Source organism: Passer montanus, unplaced genomic scaffold (assembly GCF_014805655.1).
Source record: "Passer montanus isolate IOZ18808 unplaced genomic scaffold, ASM1480565v1 scaffold50, whole genome shotgun sequence".
Taxonomy (NCBI): Eukaryota; Metazoa; Chordata; class Aves; order Passeriformes; family Passeridae; genus Passer; species Passer montanus.
In genome coordinates this window covers 5,452,897-5,474,060 of record NW_024369930.1, presented here as the reverse complement: position 1 = coordinate 5,474,060, position 21,164 = coordinate 5,452,897, and the positions used below count along the sequence as shown (strand labels likewise).

Sequence of the window (21,164 nt, the reverse complement as noted above, 5' to 3'; positions counted from 1 at the left end):
GTGATGTAGCCCTTTCTTTTTAATGGTGTTCAAAATCATAGGAAAGCTCACATGCTGGGTGAGTGGATTGCCAGCATTACCCATACTTCCCTACATCTGCTGAATCATATTGTATTTTCAGTAGGAAGATTGGAATGAAGTACTTGGATTTTTTTTTTATTATAAACAGCCACTATTCCTGCATCCCAGTGACTAATGTTTTCCAGAGGTTTTAACGTTCAGTGTGAAAAAGAGCATCTGCCTTACCAGAGATTATGGAGTTGTGCAGATAAACTATGTCTTAAAAATAGAGTTGCTAGAAAATTATCTTTTTTTGCCTTAGGTAGTTTTGACTACTGGTATTATTTTATGGCTTACAGTGCCTTTTATTTAAAGACAACTGACTCTAGATTTTCAATATTACTAAATTGATACTTATATCTCATACTCTGTTTTTTTCACTCACTGTTTGCTTGGAAAGATCTGCTTTTCTGAAAATGTTCTGTTCAATCATGCTGATGACATGAGTTTGATACAGAAACTTACACTTTATCATTTGTATGCATTGAATGCCAAAAATGTTCACAGTAGTTCTTGGGAGTGTGCTGGGGAGATTACTTTCTTTGAGATGTCTGTGTTTTCTAGACTGTAATTCATAATAAACCATTTTATCTTACAGTTGTCTAAATTTCTTTGAGCTAAATGCTATTTGGTTTTCTTTTTGTGTATTGCTCACAGTTTTTCAACATAGTTGAAGGATGCATTGTGCTTCAGTGTTTAAACATAGTTAGGTGGTGTACTTCCTTTTGAAGATTCATCAGCTCTCTCTTCAGTTTGTGATACATAATATTTTGACTAGGTACATAATTGATCTTTTTTTAACAAGTTATTTTGGTACTTGCACTATATTCTGTTGGCAGGGTATGGTTTCTTTGGTTCTCTCATACGGAAGAGAAAACTCTTTCTGGAGTATTTACACTGAAAAAGCCAAACAGTTGTATCATTTTTCTTGTTCTCTTCAGCTTCCTCATGTGTTTGTGAACTGTGTGGAATACTTCACATCACGACTTCTGCTAGAAGAAATTCTCATCCAGCTGCAAAGCAGCTCATCTGGCACGGAGCAGACCCCTCCTGTGCGCTGTGATACTTTGAATGACTTTGTTCGTCTCTTTAAACAAACTCTGGCCAGTCAGGGGCTTCAAGATGAAACATTATACATTGTAAGTCATTTCATTTTCATGTCCAGTCCCATTCCTGCTAAGAGGGTGCAAGTAATGGCTGTTGGTCATTTGTATGTGCCTTATAGAGCAGTTTGCACTAAATTTCTCAGCAGACCTCTTTCAGAACCTGCTGACAGATTCTTTCTGTTGGCTTACAGGCTTTAGGTGAGGTTCTGTATTCCTCCTGGTTTTACAATTTTTCCTGCACACAAATTGTGTAGCATAACTAATAATAAACATAAATTATATCACACCTTTAAATTGGGGATGTAATAGTGTTGCAAAGTCTTTAAATATAGAGAGCCTATATTTGTTTTATTAGTAGTTAAGTCATGCTTATCTGTTTCCTTGTGAAAATAGCATCACAAATGAGAAAGCAGAGGTTGGGACCAGGGCAGAAAAAAGGAACATGGAGAATGCAAATGACAAGGCTTGGTTTCCTGGAATAAAACTTAAGGATAATACTAAGGAACTAAAATGCATAACTTCTTCTGTGAAAATGCTTTTGAGATCTTACATCTTCAGCTGCACTTGTGACCCTCGGAGACAGGACCTATAGTTTTAAAATTAAGATGGGGAAAAAAAAAAGACTGCAGTGAAAAAATTGGTGATATGCTCAAGTGGAATGAATAGCAGACTGCAGGAAAAAGAATCAGAATTTAGGTTGCAGGAATGATTGAATCAAAGTAATACTAGAACACTAGGATTTGGTTGAGGTCTTCGGGTTTTTTGACTATGATAATCTTAACTACATAAAGGAGTCAAAATTTGCAGACTCTAACAGCATTTAGTGTGCTGAGAGATGAACGTGGAAACAAATTTCAGTCATACAAGAGGTCTGATGGAAGGACAATATGAAAGCTGTAGCATTAGTGGTGTGTAAATGTGTGTATACATATATATATATATATATATAGTGTAGACCTGCAGAATACTCAGACCAAAATTCAAAATTTTAGGCGAGCAGTAGGAATTTAGTTTTTTTTTTAAAAGAGTTGAAATTGATTATTTAAGAAAACAAGAACATGGTTAAGATTGATTGTTGTGAGAAACATGCAGTGTGATTACCAAGGGTCATTAAGCTTTCAATGTGCCCATACTGCTTTAGGGTTTCTTTGCAGTCAAACAAGAAGTTCATAATTATACTGAACATTATTCATTCTGTTTCACAGGCTATAGTTAAATATGTTTTAGTCCCATTTAAGAATATTTTGCCACTGAGTTAAATAACTTCCTATCATGTTTAGTGGAAACAGCACTATCTCATTGTTTCCTATAGGTTACAAGGTTAATAAATTTGACATACTTCTTAGACATGGAATGAAGAAAATAATGTGCCAACACTTAAAACAGATAAAAAGTTATAAATAGAAGTAGTTTAACTTACTGTCACAAAAGTGATTTTGACATTCTTCAGCATTTCCATAAGCACGAAATTTATCTCTCCAATAACATTCAGTGTATTTCACATAATACTTCTTGCAGTAAAGTCTTTCTTTCAGATTAGTATTTGGATTAAAAACTGTTTTGTATCAGTAAAGAATTCTTCATGTATTCTTTGAAAATTGGCATCACACAGGAAATCAGAAAGTTCTTGAACAATGCTTGTAGAAAGAAAAGCATTAAATAACTAAAAAGGTTCAATTGTATCATGAAAATAGTTGTTGCCTTGGAAGAATTAAGTATTAAATTAGTATTTCAATTACATTCTGCATGGGAACAGGCAGGAATGGGAGAAATCAATTCGTGTTTATTAACCTATGTCATCTGGATTTATTGTAGAGTGGTTAAATTGAGACTGATGGAAGACCAGCATGCTGGTAACATAAACTGGCAATGCTGACTTTTTCCATTTCATTTCAGTAGTAAATAATGTAATATTTCAGCTCAATTAACTCAGAGTAAATCAAGATAAATGTTTACTTTCGAGCAAAGGATTCTAAATGTTTCTCTTAACCCAAGCATAGGTGCTGAATACTTGTGATTATTTATGAAAAATGAATTTATTCATTTTAACTACCTGAAAAATTGGAGTTGATATAACTTGTCATTCATACATTTACAATATTTAGCACTTTACAGAAGTATCAAGCTACTTTTTTTAAATGTAAGTGAGCAGCCAGTTTTAAAAAGTATAGGTCTTTTAAAAAAATTAAAGAGTGGCAAGTCTATATGGACACCAAAAAATAAGGCATAGATTTATAGACCTGGGGGAAGGCTGTTTCTATGAACCACTTGACATTTTCCACAAGGCAGGGTCACAGTGTATTTTTTATGCTGTAAGTAGGAACTGTAGTTTCCCATTTAACTAAAAATGTGATATGCTTAGGTCAAGACCTTAAAGCTTTGTGTTTGGTAGCTGCATGTCACTGGGTCCAATAAGCAGTATTTTATTAGTAAAAATACACAGCCACTCTTTGGTCTGTAGTGTAAAGCAGTCTTCATTCCTGAAGTCACTTATTACATGAACCAAATGCAGATATCAATATCAAATCATATATTGTAGTTTTTAATAAATTCACAAAGTGTGAGATATTGATGCAGAGATAGTTCTTTCAGATTTGTGTGGTGGGATTCTGAAATAATATTTTCTGAAAATGTTTGGTTGTCCAAATAAAGTTCTTTACCTTATTGTGGACAACAGAAATGATAGATGTAAGATTTTGATGGAGAGAAATAGGTAATAGGATAGAAAATACAGTTTTCTACGGTCCTGCAGTTTTTATCTCAAGAGCAATAATTCCAAAGAAGTAACGAGCTTCAGAATTTATATTTATATTGCAAGCAGTAAATAAGTCACAAAAGAAACGTTTTTCTCTTCTCTTTTTTCATTCTTGTCAAGATTTTAGGTGTGCTGGAAATACACTTTTTTTTTACCAAAGAGTAACCATGGATGTCTTCATGCTTCTGTCTTATTTCTTCAGACTCCAAAATGTTATTTGCTTAAGATGTTTCTCGTTTAAACTGTACATATGCTGCATCTGTTACTGCTGTGTGAAGTTTGCATACAGTAAATCCTGTAAATTCCTAGGCTGCAAACAATGGCAAGAGCAGTTTCTCTCAAAATTCAGAATAACAGCTATTATTTGTTTCTGAAAAATAATAGTAGGAAAAGACAACTCTCCTAGAGTGAACATGTAGTTACAGTGCTACTGTACTACATGTAAATTTGAAACATAAGAATTTTGGGAGAAAATGGAGTTTTCAATGGTTGTTAAGAATATTGTGGCTTTGTTGTGATATTCCTGACTAGACTTAAATAATAATTCTTCCTGCCATAAGAGAACAGGGCCTGTGAAGGGACTGTGTGCTTTTTTAGATGCAGAGCTGCTTGGGCTTCCTGGGAGCACATTTGAAGCAGTAATCTCTCCAATTCAGTTTCCAGCAGCTAAGAATTAATTTTAAATCCATGTGAGAGTGGGAGTTGAGTTTGTTTATATAATATCATTGTTTTGTTAAAAGGTTCTGGATAGAGCAGAACAGCTGAGGGAAATGGAAGCAAACATCCTGCCAGCATTTCTTAGGCTTCAAGAGTTGGTGAGTGTCTGGAAAGAAATGATCATATGTGTCCTGTCTGTTGAAAGTAACTGAATATGTGGTACCTGTATATCCAAGCTCACAGATCAAGATAAGTGATTCTTTAGATGAGAAAAGTTGCAAAATTAAGCCTCAGTCCCCCAAAACAGTGGTCAAAACTAGAAACTGAACTACTATTTAAATATTGGGAGACTTTTATTAGATCCATAATTTTTTTTTAGTTGTAGTTAATGGTATCTTATTTACAACGTCTGATGTGTAGAATCTTTGGAGGCTCATGTCAGATATATAGCTGTCTTTTCTCAGTTATTTGTCTTTTTAAGAATGAGTTTTCAGGAGACTAGCAGCTGTTTAATTTGGCTGGAGCTGCACAGCTCAGCAGCTGTGAATGTGCTTTGACTTGCTAGAGAGTTTTCTCACACTTCTCCTGGAACTGTGCCTCAGTAAGTTTCTGATTGGAGTAAACCACAGTGTGATTTCCTTTCTCACTTCTGAAGCATCAAAGCTTTTGCCTTGAAATAAGCAAAAATGGTACATTCCCTGAAAAGAAACTGAAGACAAAACGGTAAAGTTGCTGGTACTTTGAAATATCTGAACATGTAAATAGCTGAAATTATGCTTGTTATCTCAAAGCTTTTGTGTGGTGCTCTTAATCTTCTGGTCACATTGATTACTGAATGAAGACTGATTCACAGCTGTGTTCTTAATCCTGACAGCTGGTGTATTTTCTCTCTCTTTTTTGTCTGTTCTGCCCATGTTCTGGACTAGGCTGCTCCTGAAGCAGAAACAGCCAGTTCTGCAGGGAAGGGAGGCAAACTTGGGTCTGTAATTGCTGTTCGGGGATCAAACCCCCATAGATTAAGACTTACATATATGCCAGAGGAACACTCCCAGATTCAAAACTAACCTCCAAACAAGTCTGTTGTCTTGAATGCTGATATTCCAGTTGCTTAAATTCTGGATTCTGGACTGAGGCTTCCTAAAACAGTTGTGCAGCCAGTGTTGCAGAGCAATGTTGTAGGAGCAAATCTCTTGCATCTCTTCCTTTCCTGGAGTGAAAGGAGACCAGGAATGCCACCAGTAGTAGTGAAGGGTATCATGGCACTGGCGGGTCGCTGCTGAAGAGTAGGTCATGGATGCTTGATTTCTCTGAGGATGGTGGTGGCAATACTGAGGTTCTTCATGCTGAATGATCAGTCAGGAAGTGAACTGAATGTACCTTAGTATTCTGTCAGCTGAAACATTAGGAGTTCTGGGAGAGGAAACCAACTGAAAGAAATGCAGGAAGATACTTTCTTGTTGGAAGTGAAGAAAATATTTATGTTCCATAAAGATGAAGAAGGAACAGGAAAGAATATGGGTGGGTGCCACTTCAACAAGAAGTGGAAAAGTAAGTCAAAAAGATTTTCACTGCGTTTCAGGGAAGGGAATAGCATTTAAATGTCTTTCAAGTAATTCACAGCACTGTCAATTCCATCAGGTCCCTTCCTTTTGTTTCATGTAGGTGCCTTAATAGTTTTCAAATTCTTTCTTGAAGAACCATCTTTAAAAGCATCTTTTGTTAGGTAGAATTTTCAGTATGGTTGCAAAAACCTTGCAGAGAGGGAAAATGACACATCATCTTCACAGGTAGTTTCAGCTTCGTATTAAGTAGCAAATATTTTAAAGGGTGACCAAAATAAAACAATATTATTTTTCATATGAAGCATTTTGTTACCTATTGATCAAAACATCCAATCTGAAGCAGGTATTTTGTCAATAAAAACTCTGTTACAAAAATATATTGCTATATACAGCTCCATTGTTGTTAACCAGTAAAACAGTTGGGTGAGTAAACAGGTAAACAATATTACAGTTTTGGTTTGAGATGTCTGTGTGTTTGTCTTTAAAGACCAGATTGCCTTTTAAATAAAGTACAAGATAGCTTGGTTCCAGAGGTGCTGGGTTTCCTTTTTGCTTTTTAACTTTTTGTGTTTGCTCTGAAAATCTGTGTTTAATTACTAAAGTAAAATGTTCTCTTAATTTTGGGGTGGAATCTACTTGGTAGTGTATCACCCCAGAAAACTTATATGTCAGTGAAATGGCAGGGGTTGGAGAGAAATATCATATAATTATAAAGATTTGCAAATGTATGATCTGCTTGATTAGGCCAGCTGAAGCTTTATTGCAAATTACTAGTATAGAAATAAACTGTAAATTTAATGAGTTTTGTGAAACTGAAAAGTCACAATAATAATTTTTCTCATTGATGCTCTAGCATGCACTGGTTTTTTGTTATTTCTCTGCCTGTCACACTCTCATTCAGTTTTTTCTCTTCCCTGTGTAGACTGACAGAAATGTGACAGTTGTTCTGCTCAGTGAAATAGTGTGGGAACTGTTCCGTCCAAACATTGGGTGCTTTGAGCCATTCACCATGTACTTTCCAGATTACAGCATAGGTAAACTGATTTTTTCATCTGCTTTTCGGGGATTATATAACACTCTGTCAAAAGTTTTTTTTCCAGGTTTACCAGTGTGCCTTTTGCAGAACCCAGAATATGTAATATTCTGGAATGTAAAAGTCTATATTCACACAACCTGTAAAGGTCTTGTCTTTTTCCACTTGCCGGAACATCTCAAAGTGATGTTTTGATTCCATTACATTTGCTGGTTTTTCAAATCAGTGTAGGTTTTGGTGGATTTTGTTGGGGCTTTTTTAGTGATGGTTATTGTTTGTTTTTCCACAAATGTGGTCAATTTTTTAAGTTGGCTTGAAAACAGCAAAATTTATTTTTGTTTAAACAGGACACCTGCAGAAGATCTTGTCTCAGAATCATCCCCCAGAATATTCTGCAGATTTCTATGCTGCATATATCAATATTTTGCTTGGTGTCTTCTACATGGTTTGTAGGGACCTGAAAGAACTTCGGCATCTGGTGAGATGAGCTTCTTTAGAGTTGCTGTTTTGTTTTGGGATGTCTTTTGCCGAATGAAAGTCTAAATTTATTGTTGAATATTGACAAAGGGAAAATTACAGATTATAGAGTGGTTTAGGTTGGAAAGGACCTTAAAGGTCAAGTTCTAACTCCCCTGCTATGGGCAGGGATATCTTCTACTAGACCAGGTTGATCAAAGCCTCATCCAGCCTGGCCTTCAAAACTTCCAGGGATGGGGCATCCACAGCTCCTCTGGCAGCCTGTTTCAGTGTCTCACCACCTGCATAGTAAAAAAGTCTCTTATATCTAGTGTAAATTTGCCCTCCTGAGAATGTGTTAGCTTAAAATGTAGTTGCCTTTAAAATCTATAACAAATGTTGCAGTTGTTTTGTGGCTGTAAAGGGCTTCCAGTGTTGTGTCGTTTTCTGGTAATAAATGGAAAGTATTTGGAAAAAGGTGTTTTAACCACATAATATAATAGTAAACAAACTTAACAGAATTAAGTTACTTGATGTTGACATTTGTATAAGCTTAATAACCATTACAAACATTATCTTAATCCAATTGTTATTTACTTACCTGTACAAGGAAATTTTACAAGTTTGATGTGATCAGTGAAGAAATCAGTGCTGGAGAGATGATCTGAATGTTCTGCCTGTGTTTCCCTCAGGAACATGCTGCTAAATTTCAGCTGAACTTATCTGTTAACTATACAGGTTTTATATGTAAATGAGATTGCTGGAGACAGAAATAGAAACCAGGGTCACAGTTCTTGCAGACATGTACCTGAGTGGCTCTGCTTAAGAGAATTTCATTAGGTTTAGATGCAGTATATGCTTGTGCAAAACTATGAAAATACTTATGTGGTTGGACCCTAAATTCTTTGTGGTTGACAGGTCTCTTCTGTAGAAGATAGTGACACATACAACTGAATGCAGGCTTCTGAACTCCTTAGTGTCTAATACAGACTCTAAGTGTGTATTCTGTTATGTGTGATTATTAATAATACATTCTGGAATTTTATTAGATTTATATATGGAAGTTACACTTTGAGTTTTGTATATTAGCACAGAAATTTATGGAAGTGCAGTAGGACAAAAAGAATGAAATCTCAGGATTGGTATTTTGCAAAATTCTCTGTGATATTGATTTAAATATTTTAGAACAAAGTCTAGGTTATAGTGTTGTCAAAAATCTCTTAATCTTACTTTAGGCAAAATGAGTTCATTTGCATATGGAATATGCTAGCATGTTTTTCAAATAAATAATTTTTGAAGAAATAAATAATTTCTGCTTGTGTTTAAATGTGCTGAACTTCTCCTGGAATGGAAAGTTTTATCTGAAAATGGAGTAAGAAAAGTTCATTAAAATATTTTTATTGCATTTATAATGATAAATTATTATGTTAGTTTAAAAAAAAAATGCAATCTCTGAGTATGATAAGCAGATCTTGCTGAGCTCAAAGCCATGTAACCTGTGATAGATTACTTCTGTTTGCATTCTATGGTACAGGAATGTTGCCATTTGTGACAGTATAATGTTTGTAAGCAAGTGGCATAATTATTGACTCAAAAGGGTTTGTTGGCTTTGCAAAGGAATTAATTACCCTGCTAGTTGTACTCTGTAGTTGGATCAGATAGATGGTACCTTAATATGTTCCATTTTTGCTTTCTGTAGGCAGCGCTCAATTTCGCTAAATACTGTGAGCCAGTGGTCAGAGGGGAAGGTAAGGCTGTGTCCTTAATTTGAGGGGTGTATGAGAGAGCAGGTGCTGTTCAGTGGGTTTTGGTGAGGACTTTGCTCTGATCCTTGTGCTGTGGTGGCACAGTGGTATCCCAGGTCACAGCAGCAGTGCCTACTCCAGTTGCACCCAGTCATTAGCACTTGTAGCAGAAGCAGGATGTGGTATTTGGTGGTGGTGTTGTAGGAAACAAAGATGGAAATACCCTGAAAATTTTCCTGCTTCCTATTAATCTTTCTCCTGACTCAACCATCAGGACTTTGACAAAGTAATAGGATAAGTTATTTCAAGGCTAAGAGAAGAAAGAAACCAAGAGGAGAGATTTTGTCAAACTGATGGAGATTATCTCAGAACAGTCACAGAGAAACAGCCTTGTGTGGCAGCATGTGCTTGCTGGATGGATGGTGATGGTGCATCATCCTACAGCAGCATTCAGAGTCAGGGTGTTAGACTGTGTTATGCCTGAGTTTTACTGTTGTATAAGTTAAATGTTAACAGAGTTGATTCTGGCTTGTTGCAGCAAATGAACGCGACACCCGCAAACTCTGGAAAAATATTGAACCTCATTTGAAGAAGGCAATGCAGACTGTTTATCTCCGGGAAATATCCAGGTAATTTGGAGGGCATAGACTCGTTTGCTTTGTTGGGGTTGCTGTTTTTAACAACATTCCTCTCACTGTGAAACATGGCTAGTGTTTATTTTTTGCTAGATGTAATCTTTTTTCTTTAATGTGCATTTCTTTCCTGCCATACGCTGTTAGAAATAGCATATCTCAGGAGGAGATTTAAACAAAGTGGTATTTGTAGCATATAATAGATTCCATAAGTAAAGCAGTGGCAGCAGGTTTTGTTCTCCTTTGCACTGATACTAGATGCATTTTCTGTAATGTATGAAACTACCAAGCATGGGAATCCATCACCAGAATATACAGACACAGTTTAAAACACACTCTGTGTGTGTTAGCTCGCCAGATACTCACTGTACCAAGGATGTGTGCAAACCTCAGAATTCTTGAGACGTGACAGATTTTGAATATCTGTGTTTCTTAGCTTTGTTTGATAGAGCTAGGTTTGTTTGCTGACTGTGCTTTCTGATCCCTTATTTTCTTTTCCAAGTCCAAATGTTTTCTTACATGGAATTGCCATTTTTGATAGCATTAAAATGTGGTTTCCTATTCATGGCTATTGTTCTTGGTATTATTTTAGATTCCTTGTTTATTTTGTCTGTAAGCTGCCAGACTGTCTGTAAGCTGCTAGACCTTTTTTCCTAGAAAAAAGGATGCTGGTGTTCATTCACAGTGGTAATAATTGGCTTAGGTTTAGTGTTCTCTCCACCTTTAAGATGAGTGATTCTGGTGTTACACTATGTGAAGAGAGATCATTCAGTATTGCTTGGTTTCTCGTTTCTTACCTTTCAATGTCATTGAGGCTGTAGAGTATTCTGGTCACAGCCTGAGTGTGCAGCAGAAGTTTTTGCTAGTGGTCTAGAGATGTGATCATTCCTTCAAAGAGAGAATTGATTTTGCTTTTTTTTCAAGCTAGACTTCACTGTAGCATGCAGCATTTTACTGTGTGGCTCAAATATTTATTTATATTCAATATTGATCTTCATTAACAGTCTACTCAGGATCTTACTGACTTTTTATATTGTGTAATTGCCTACTCTAATTAGGTTGTAATAAAAGATTATGATACAAAATAGTTTGTGAATTGTTTCCAGATAAGTAATTTCCCTCTACAGTTTTCTTTGATTATAAATTTGAGCTTGACTTGATTTTTATTAGAAACTCCAGCTTTCTGTCTAACAGTTTTAGGATTTAGTTCTGTGTACCAGAACTTGAGGAATTAAAATCACTGTATCAGTTTTTCTGGCCACAAAACTGTGATTATTCTGGTTTTTTTTTTCTTGGCTGTGTAATTTATAATGATAGAACTTTGCTATCAGAACTTTTTTTATCAGCTGAAAGGAAACTTAACTTTTTTTCTGTCTGTAAAATAGACATTGGATAAAACCTTAACTCACTGATGAGTTGTCATTCATTGTAATTTAAGTATTACTTGAACTCCCCTTACATTTTTTTTAAGTTTTATGGCTTATGGCTGATAACCTCTGTTCATGAGGAACTTTAAAACACAAGCCAAAATAGTTCCTTCCACAAACCTATCTTTTTGTAATCCCCTTGTGGTGTACAAAATGATCCAAAATACGAAATTTCTAGCAATGTCACTCCTTAAGGGAAGTTTTAAAGTGAATTATTTTGCTATTGTTTAGGAAAACACCAAATTACTTGGGGGCATTTTTCACTGACGGAATAATCCATCTTGACTTCCATTTACTTCAAAATTACTTTATGAAGTAATTATAGTATTCTTCTCACAAGCATAAACAGTTATTAAACAGATTAAAAAGAATGAAAACTATCAGTGTTTTTACTTTTTATGCAATTCTGCATTATTCTTGAAACTTGAACGCTGTGGATGTTTGCTTACTCATGGTAGTTGGATGGGAGGAAATAGGTATTTTACAGTTAGATCTTTTATGCCTTAATCTAACATGATTTTTTTCTTTTTTTAAATCAAATATATGGTCTGCAGATTATTAAAATTTACGTGTGAGACAGTAAGACCATGTATTTTTAATTATTCTCTCACTAACTGTGTCCTAGCCAGTGTCACAAAATTAGAATATACCAAGCAGGTAGCTTTCTCTGAAAGACTATCAAATAATACATTTTTATGTATTTGCATTGTCTTTCAGCTCACAGTGGGAGCGTTTGCAGCAGGATGGTGGAGAGCCTGGGCAACTGAAAGGTATCAAACACAGTAACTGTGCAGGGCTTTCAGTGGGAAATGTGCTTTTTGGTTCCACTTGGTCATTGTCATCTGACAGCATGTGAATGAAACCACACAGACAAAGCTGCCTGTTAGTATTCAGTTACAATTCAGGGTAGTAATTTTTTTTTTGAGAAGGTGTTCTACAAAGGAATATTTTTCCCCTATTATATATATTGGGAGTAACCTTTCCTGATATCCTTTGCAGGTAAAAGCAGTCTTCTTCACATCAGTATTTCTTATGTCAGAATGGGTGAGGAATGGCCTGAACCCTGATGGTCAAACCTCTGTGTGCCAACTGGCAGAATTGTCCAAGTGGGGAGAAGAGAATGTTATACCTGGACTATTGCACTGAATTAGCACATTCCTAAACAAAACACCTGTCCTGGTCCAGAGTTCTTGCAAAGAGAACTGTCAGAAGTGCAAGTGTTCTTTTTCTGTGTTCTTCCCTTGGACAAGTAGAGCTTTGTTGGTTTCATACTTTAAAAAGTCTGGGAAGTTGAATCTTAATATATTTGTCAGCCTTCGTTTACAATTTAGGAAGGAATATTGAAACATTTTCCTGGTGATGTCAGTTGGTCATGGTCTTTTGACCAGTTTGTATCTAGGGAACATTTTTTATATTGTCATGACAATTCCTTGAGATAAATGAAATCATCAGACTGTTCATTCTGTTTGGTTTATGATTGGTGAATTTCCAACATTTTTGACCAAAGGAGTTTGATTCAAAGTCTTCTTATTAAACTGTCTCCCAGATGATCATGAAATATTTTGCACCTGACAACCCCATGAATGGAGATTTCATTTTAAATGCATTTTCATAAGTGTATGTAATAGGAAAAAATTTCATGTTGTTGAAACAGTGTTTGGTAGTAATATGCTTAAGAAATTGTTCTAACAAATTTCTAACTGTAATAAAGGTGTAAATCATCAAATAGTTCAGTGTGTGCTGGAATATTTGCTGACCAGAAGAATGGAGAAAAAACAGATGTTTTTGTATTAAACTAAATTATCTATCTGCAAGAGTTTATTTGGTGTTGCATGTTACAAACAGCATGCAGTACAAGAGAATCCTTTAATTATAAATGAAACTAAAACTGCTGTTCTTTTATGCTTACCTGAGAGGAAAACATTACTAGAAGTCATGTTGGATGCTTTTCCCTATACTGTGGACCCTGAATTCTTAACTTTTAAACATGTTTAATTCTTTAATCTTTATTTGCTGATATTTGTGGATTAAAGCATAAGGGTACAGGTGCTGCATAGAACAAGAAAGTATTGAAGTAAAAACTGTAAGAGAGCAAAAGAGAGACCCTTTCATGGTTTCTGTAGTTAGCCAGCTGATAAATGGTGGCTTGATGATCCTATTCTTTGCTTAAGAGGTAAAACAAGAGCAGGGGACTGTAAGGGTAAAAATGACAAAGTAAAAGTACTTTGAGTTCCCCTCAAAGAGAGGCAAAGCAGATATTCACTAGACTGTAGTTCTTATGGATTTTAATATCAGTGTTTAATCTTAATTAAGTATACTTGTATACAGGGAGGCAGAGTCAACTGGTGGAAGTTTAAAATTTTTTAAACATTTTCTATAGGAAGTAGAAGTGGCTAAAAATCATTGATCACAGATTAACTGTTTATCGCAAGTGAAGCACTACTGCTTTCTTCACTGTGCCAGCCTTGTTCCTGAACAAGCTGTTTGGTGGTCTAGAGGAGTCTAAAGGTTGAATCCTGCAAAAAAATGCTGTTGTATTTAAATATAACCCTTAATCTGCCTTGTTTGTCAGGAAAATTCCTTTAAATGAAAGTAGCCTGGAATTATTTCTGGGGTTTTTTTTCTGGAAGATTTATAGAATCCCTATTGCTGAGAATCTGAAAAGGTTTCAGAATGTTAACTTTGTTTAGCTTTGTGCCATGCTCCTTGGCCCTTCCCTGAGTTTGCATCAGTGATAATGGGGCTTATCTGTGATAAATGGTACTTATTTAGTTATGGCACTAGAACAGGAGAGAAGGGAAAAAAAATGAATGCAGGGAAGTTTAATTTGAAATTCCTAGATGTTCAGGCTGGGTTTTGGTTAACTCATGAACTGTTTGTTTATTTTATAGGACTTTCTGCACATACCCATGTGGAACTTCCTTATTACTCCAAATTTCTTCTAATAGCTGCTTACCTTGCCTCCTACAATCCTGTTAGGACAGATAAGAGATTCTTTCTTAAGGTAACAAAATTAATGTCTTGGTACTGTTAACTGGATTCCTGCATTCTGAATTTCATGGTTTAAAACTCTTCATCTATTTGTTTTGAGCTCTGTTTCTGTGTGCACTTCATTTGATTTGATGAGCAGATTTTCTGTAGATCACATACTGTGATTGGTAATGATCACTGAGTGATTTAAATGTCTAATAAACCCAAATTGTTCTTCATGTCAAATTATGCATAAAGCTGTTATAGCATGAGCACTGTGCTTTGCTTTTCTAAGCTGATACTGCTTTGTTCTGAAAATATTTTAGTGCAGTGGCCACAGCATCCTTAGTTATAACCCACACTTAAATTTCCAGGGTAAGGTACAAACCAAAACTGCCTTGGCCTTTAATGAGGTAAAATGACTGAGTGCACTGTTAGGTTTTTATAGAGTTCTAAGTTTTTGAAATAGAAGCATACAAGCAGTTGCTTTTGCAGGAAGTGTGGTTACGTTAGCTGGTATGTGTTGTGTTGGTAATGCATGTTTTAGGATGAATGTATTAATTGTTACTACCAACTCCTGGGCTAAACATAATTTTCTGTTAGTTCTTGCCATGTACATATTGATGGGTTTTTTCCTTCTTTTTTTTCCTGTGAGCTAAGTTGAGGCCATACTGCAGACAAGTGCCATGGTGCCATTGGTTGTTGTTGTTTGTCTCTTCCTGACCCAGGGTCTTCAAGCTCCTCAGGCCTGCCTCATTACTTCATTTTGAGTTATTTGACAAAATGTAGGTGGCAAGACAGGTATCAGAAAAGTGATCAGGCAGTTGGGCTTTCTGTACATTTTACCAGCTATTACAATATGTATTGATATATGCATGTGTGTCTGGCATTTGTGATGGATGGGTATAAGCAATTAAAGGAAATGAGGGCAAGACAAATTTGTAAAATATTACTCCCTGTTCAAAAAAAAAATCATAGATACACATTTTGAGAAGTTACTGCAGTTTCTAGTGATGAAATGTTAGCATGTTTTCAGTTTAAACTCTGGTATGATCTTACTGAAAGCTATAGGTGTTTCACCCTACTATTTAATCCATTCCTGAGTGAAGAGTTACTTGTAGTAAGTGTAGATAGGCAAATTTTCTTTATAGGCAAGCCTTCTTTGCACTTGGCTGGAGCATTTTCTTTGGTAGAGATTTTTTTGGTGAAGAAATGTTTCTACACAGAAATGGTAGAGCATGCAAGAGTCAAGTCTGTAGAGCATGTTATCAAAATGTGCCTTTCTTCCATGCCACATCTTCCTTGTGTTTACTGAACAACCTTTTCAACTTAGGTTTCTTCCTTTCTCCTTTGTAGTATCCCTGCATGAGTTTCCATGAACTGTATTAAACTTTTGTACAATAAACATGAATTTCTAAGATTTTTGAAGCAGAGGTCAGGAAGATATTTCTATCATTGCTATCAGGTATTTTTTTCCAAGAACTCATGAAGCAGAAGTCACCATTTTTCCTGTGTGTCATGTGGTATCAGTTAGCCCTTCATCAGGTCTAAAATTGAACTTCAGAAATAGCTGCATCTCAAAGCCCAACAAAATCAACACTTTTGAGAGGATTTCAAGCTGAGTGTTTTTGTGAGTCGTGAACAGTGGAAATAGAATATGATTTTTATCAGGTTTGTAATGAGATTCAGAATGGATCACAGAAAGGTATCTTCTGGAGTGATTTAACTAAGGACTAAAAGAAGCAAAAGGAATGCAAACAAAAGGGTGGTCACTGAGTTGCTCATCTGCCCTGCTCTATAGATGCTAGGCTATGCTACAGCTAAAAGTAAAGTCACAGTTTGGGGCAGCCTGGAATGCTGACAGCCTGACAGAGCAGGGAAGTGATAATTGGCACTGCTACTGCTATTGGTCATGTGAAAATTCAAGAGCTTTGCAGTAGATGGAGAGAAAAATACAAAGCTGGTTTGGAAGTCTGTAAAACAAGAAAGAATAATATATATATGTATATAAATATATAATATGTATGTATAATAGTGTATGTGTACATATATATATATAGGAACATGTATATAGGAAGTCTTCGTGGAAAACGGCATTAAAAGCCAATTGGAAATCAGCTCTGAATTTCACGGGATTTTGTGCTTGAGCAGAAATAGGATACCATCTATATCATCTGGAGATCCCAGCATAACTTGTAAAATGCATGAATGCAGTTTGTTGTGATCCATCCAAAGCATGCTGTGTAATCTCAGCCTAGATCACTTTCCCCTCTGAAAGGTCGTGGTTATCACTGCAGTCATTTTTTCAAAGGCATGATAAAATGATTGGTTTGCTGTCTCTAATTGTGTTTGATATGTATTAGCTGAATCAGCTATTTTTTTAATCAGAACAATCATGTGAATTGAACCTAAGCCCTGTCTACTATTTAGCACTGCAGAAGTCAGTCAAGAAAAGCCACGTTTACTAAGATGATTTTTGACATGGCTGAGTATTGAGGACCACACATACTAAGTACAAGATTTTAAATATTGAAATGAATAAATAATTCCTTTATTTGAGTTTTTTTCCCATGATTCATTGAGCATGCTTATAAGGTATATTAATAAGACATACTTCTCAGGGCTGTGGAAGAAGGAAAAACTCTTCAGGTGATATTTTGAGAAACAGCACTTAACTATGTTTAAAAATTGTTACGAGTCTTCACTCATTTTACATCACTTACAACTCATCCTTCATGTCTCTTGGATTTTTTGTTTATTTTTTTAATCCATTCATTTGTAACATTGTTTACTGTACTTCTGCCCTTGTCTTGCCCTCACATTTTTAGTTGAGATCCAAGAGCAGTTGGCTATTTTCTTTCAACAGTTCTTCCTTTTTTAAGACAATTTTAAAAATGTGCAGCTTTTAATTACATTGCATTTCTTCAATATCCACCCCTACCCCTTCACCCTCCTCTATTCCCTCCTTTTGTCACTTAGCTCAAGAACCTTGAACTACCTTTGTATTGTATGGATTAAATTCCTGGTTGTCATTCTGCCAACATTTGTACCATCCAAATTCTAAAATAGGATCAATAAAAGGTGAAAATTCTGGTGGATTTTATACATGGATACATTTTAAAAATTATGATATTCATCATCTGTTTTTTTATTAGATGACTGAGGATATGAGGAGGATGGTAGCATGAAGTCATGTTACAAATCAATTTTTACTACCTCATCAGTTCCAGAGTAAATTGAAAAACAAAATGTATACATGTCACCAAAAAATATTAGCATGTTGTGTTTTGGCTTTCGTACCACTTGGGACAAGGTGGAGCAAGAAGCTAGGCAAGTGTAATTTTAGGGCTTTTAGTAAGAATGATTGGTAGTGACATCAAGGGCAAATAATGGAAGTGTAGTAAAGAAGTAGACCTAGAGTAACATACTACCATTTGTAGTTTATACATGCTTTACTGAATATTTTAATTACCTTTGCTCTTGTTTGTTGTTTGCAGCATCATGGGAAAATTAGAAAGACCAACTTCATGAAGAAGCATGAGAAGGTTTGTATTTTATCCTTCTAAGCTGAGCTTGGCAGCAAGTATTTTCTTTCCACTGTACTTATGAGTTTGTATTTCATTTTGTGTCATTGATTATTGCAAGAACATCAGAACTGCAGAAATAACAATTTTTGGTGCACTTGTTTTGTATGCAACAAATTTCTGTGAGATACAGACATTGTCATTTCATTAAAACTATAACATAAAACTTTCCCCTAAAGCCATATTTTTGTGTACAGCAAAGTGTGTTTAATAAAGCTAGTTAAAGGAAATCATAAGTGGAGTTGCCAAGTATCAGCATTTCTCTCAAAAGTAACTTTATATTCTTTAAAGAATTTTTATACAAACATTTCTATAATGAGGGAAATTGAAATGTAGGGATATACATATTGCAGATATAGTGTTATAAATAGACTCATTTGCTTCAGTTGGTGTGACAGTTTATGTCAATATACCTTTGCCCAGGGAAGCTTGTCTAAAGATCTGCAGATCAGATTCCCCTCACCTTAGTGGGTGCCTGCATCTGAAACAGCTCATAGCCCACACAGAGTCAGCCCATGCAGTCATTGGAGTGCAGGGTGGGATTTGGCTCTTACTGAAGCAGGCTCTATGTTCAGGCAGATGAATTGCACCACAACTTGTATTGATTAGATTTCTACTGGCTATATTTGGAACTGAGGAAACTGGTTTGGCTGTCTGTACCTGCTTGGCAGGAAGCTGAAATTAGATTAAATTAATCCTTCCTTAAAAGTTTAGGAATAGCAAGACTAAAAATCTATTTTGTGATTCTTAATTGTGTCAGTCCAGAGGCTGCGGGGGTTTTTTACTAGAAAAAATGAATCTTGTGAATGAGAAGAAACTGACTTACCATTCTATTAATTGCCCTGTTGCTGATAAAAGCAGAATTTGTTTGGTTTCTTTGCATGGAACAATGCTTTTCCAGTGACAAGTGAGAGATATTCCTGGTGAATCTATTTTTGGCTATGTGTTTCCATGATTTTTCAAATGGCTTGCTTTGTTATCCAAGAGGTAGCTTTGGGGACACCTCCTGGATTTGAAAAGTTAAAACAGGTATTGGAAATAACTTCTGATTTTGCTGAAGAAATGAGTGGTTTTGTTTTACTGATGGCTAATGCCTCAGAGGTGCTGTTGGTATATTTGAGATGTTCTTTCCTGGAAGCATTTTTAAACAAAATTTCCCTTGAAAATTCTATTTAATCTTAGCTGCTCTGCTAGTAAGAATAAATCAATGTACACTACAAAAAAGGCAGCTGGATGTCAAAGTAGAGAGAATTAAACACAAACTTAAAATAAAACAAGTATTTTCCTTGCAAGAACTTTTGGACATGTGGGTCATAAATCTCTGTACTCCTAACCATACTGCCTGAGTTGGAATACTGCCCAGTTCTGCATTATAAACTGTACATCTCCTTTTTGCAGAATTGGTTATTTTGAAAATACTTAGCATTGAACAATCAGGACTTTGTATTTCTTTGAATTCAAGTGAATGCAATGTTACTACATACAATAATCCATAATGCCTAAAATGGCCATCGTTGTCAGCTGAGGTGTGAGGTGTGCACGATGCAGGAGAGCTCTGTAGATGTGAGGTTGAGCAGATCTGCTGTGTTCTGGTAACAGAGGTGCCTGTAGCTGGGCTGGTAGCTCATTGTACCAGCCAGGAAGCTGACCTTAGGCTCAGCCATCTGAACTCTTTGTTTTAACCAGCTGAACCTGTATGAGGTGTGTGCACTGTGAGTGTTACTCCGCACTCTTTGCCTTGCCTCTGGAATACTCTGTCCAGTTTTGTCCTCCTTTGGAAGAAATTTTAAGTTCCCTACCAACACAAGCCATTCTGTGATTCTTTGGATGCCATAAAACATAGCCTTTCCTCTATTCCTTACATTGGGCAAGGTCATTAGTCAACACAAGTCAATTATAAATCTACTGACAGGAAATCTGGCATAAGATCCTCTGCTACAGCTCAAAAATGTTCCTGTTTATTGTGCAGTTTGAACACTTGCCATGTTAAATAGGTCTTTCTATATCTTGATCAATAAACATGTATTCAGTGTTTTCAATAACATGTAAATAAGCTATATGAAAGACTACTGTGAATCATAGAGCCTCCCTAGAGGCCAGAAGAATAAGAAAAATTATGTAGTACTCCAGGGAATTAAGACGTGGATTAAAAAGTGCTGTTTGTTGCAGACCAGCAATCACCTACTTGGGCCAAAGCCATTTCCTCTGGACAGATTGTTAGCAATATTATATAGTATTGTGGACAACAGAGTTGCTCCAACTGCAAATATATTTTCCCAGGTGAGTGTGTACTTACATTTTTATTTGTTTTTTAGTGTCTGGAATTCACCAAGTTTTAAATGTTTTTTGTAAGTCAGAATTCTAATTAAATGAAATGAAAAAACAACCACAAGAAGTAATTTAAATCAAAGGTTCAGAGTAATATTTATCTGTATTACTAGCTGTGAATCCAGTACTTTATCTGTCTAATGGTCTGAAATCTGTTAATAGATAACTTTTCCCTGAGCCTGGACTGTGGTCTGTGCTGATCAGTTCTTTGGTTTCTCACTGAAGTTTGTAAGCCTTTTTGCATTTCACCTTAAGTGTATAAATGTTGACTGTCCCATGACCAATATTAGTCACATTGTAGCACACATTGCTACAAAAATGTGATGAAGAAGCAGCAGAGGGAATAAGGTACTTACAGGTGGGCAATGTTTGCTGTGGTACATTCACCTGCTGTTTTCCATTTGGACAAAATAGAAGTCTTGCAGAAAAGAGTGAGTATCCCGTTTCACTAGATGGCAGCATAGCTGTAGAAGTGAGTGGAATTAAGTAAATCCAGTGTTTACTCAAGACCTCTGGGTTTGTCACCTGTGTATTGACCAATATAATTTATATTCTATATAAATAAAGATGATTTTCTACTATCAGTTTGATTCTTGGATATCATTTCCACCTTAGAAATTCTCAATTTCTTCCTTCTTTCCAATTGTAATTTACTTACTCAAATATTTTCCACCTTTCCTTTTTAGCTATCAAATTTAACCAAGTAATATTTCAATTTATTGTCTGCATTCATGTAAAGTTCTAAGGAACATATGTGTTTGTTTTTTAGGATGTTAGCTTTGTATTCCCTTATTTTTGGCTATCAAAAGCATTTTGGTATACACTAGATGTGAATGTATTATATAACAG

The 21,164-nt window shown here is 35.6% G+C and overlaps 1 protein-coding gene across 3 annotated transcripts in view; it reads left to right on the top strand.

Moving 5' to 3' along the window:
- Positions 1–21,164, top strand: part of ORC5 (origin recognition complex subunit 5) — a 61,748-nt gene that overhangs the window by 5,299 nt on the left and 35,285 nt on the right. For 2 of the 3 annotated variants that reach the window (XM_039723783.1, XM_039723784.1), the window contains exons 4-13: positions 1,002–1,199; positions 4,662–4,736; positions 7,063–7,174; positions 7,521–7,651; positions 9,329–9,377; positions 9,913–10,003; positions 12,151–12,203; positions 14,325–14,437; positions 17,901–17,948; positions 20,157–20,267. In XM_039723783.1, coding sequence (XP_039579717.1) covers positions 1,002–1,199; positions 4,662–4,736; positions 7,063–7,174; positions 7,521–7,651; positions 9,329–9,377; positions 9,913–10,003; positions 12,151–12,203; positions 14,325–14,437; positions 17,901–17,948; positions 20,157–20,267 — 981 coding nt within the window. Of the gene's footprint in view, positions 1–1,001; positions 1,200–4,661; positions 4,737–7,062; positions 7,175–7,520; positions 7,652–9,328; positions 9,378–9,912; positions 10,004–12,150; positions 12,204–14,324; positions 14,438–17,900; positions 17,949–20,156; positions 20,268–20,605; positions 20,995–21,164 lie in introns of those variants that run through there. The other variant, XM_039723785.1, reaches the window with a different exon arrangement.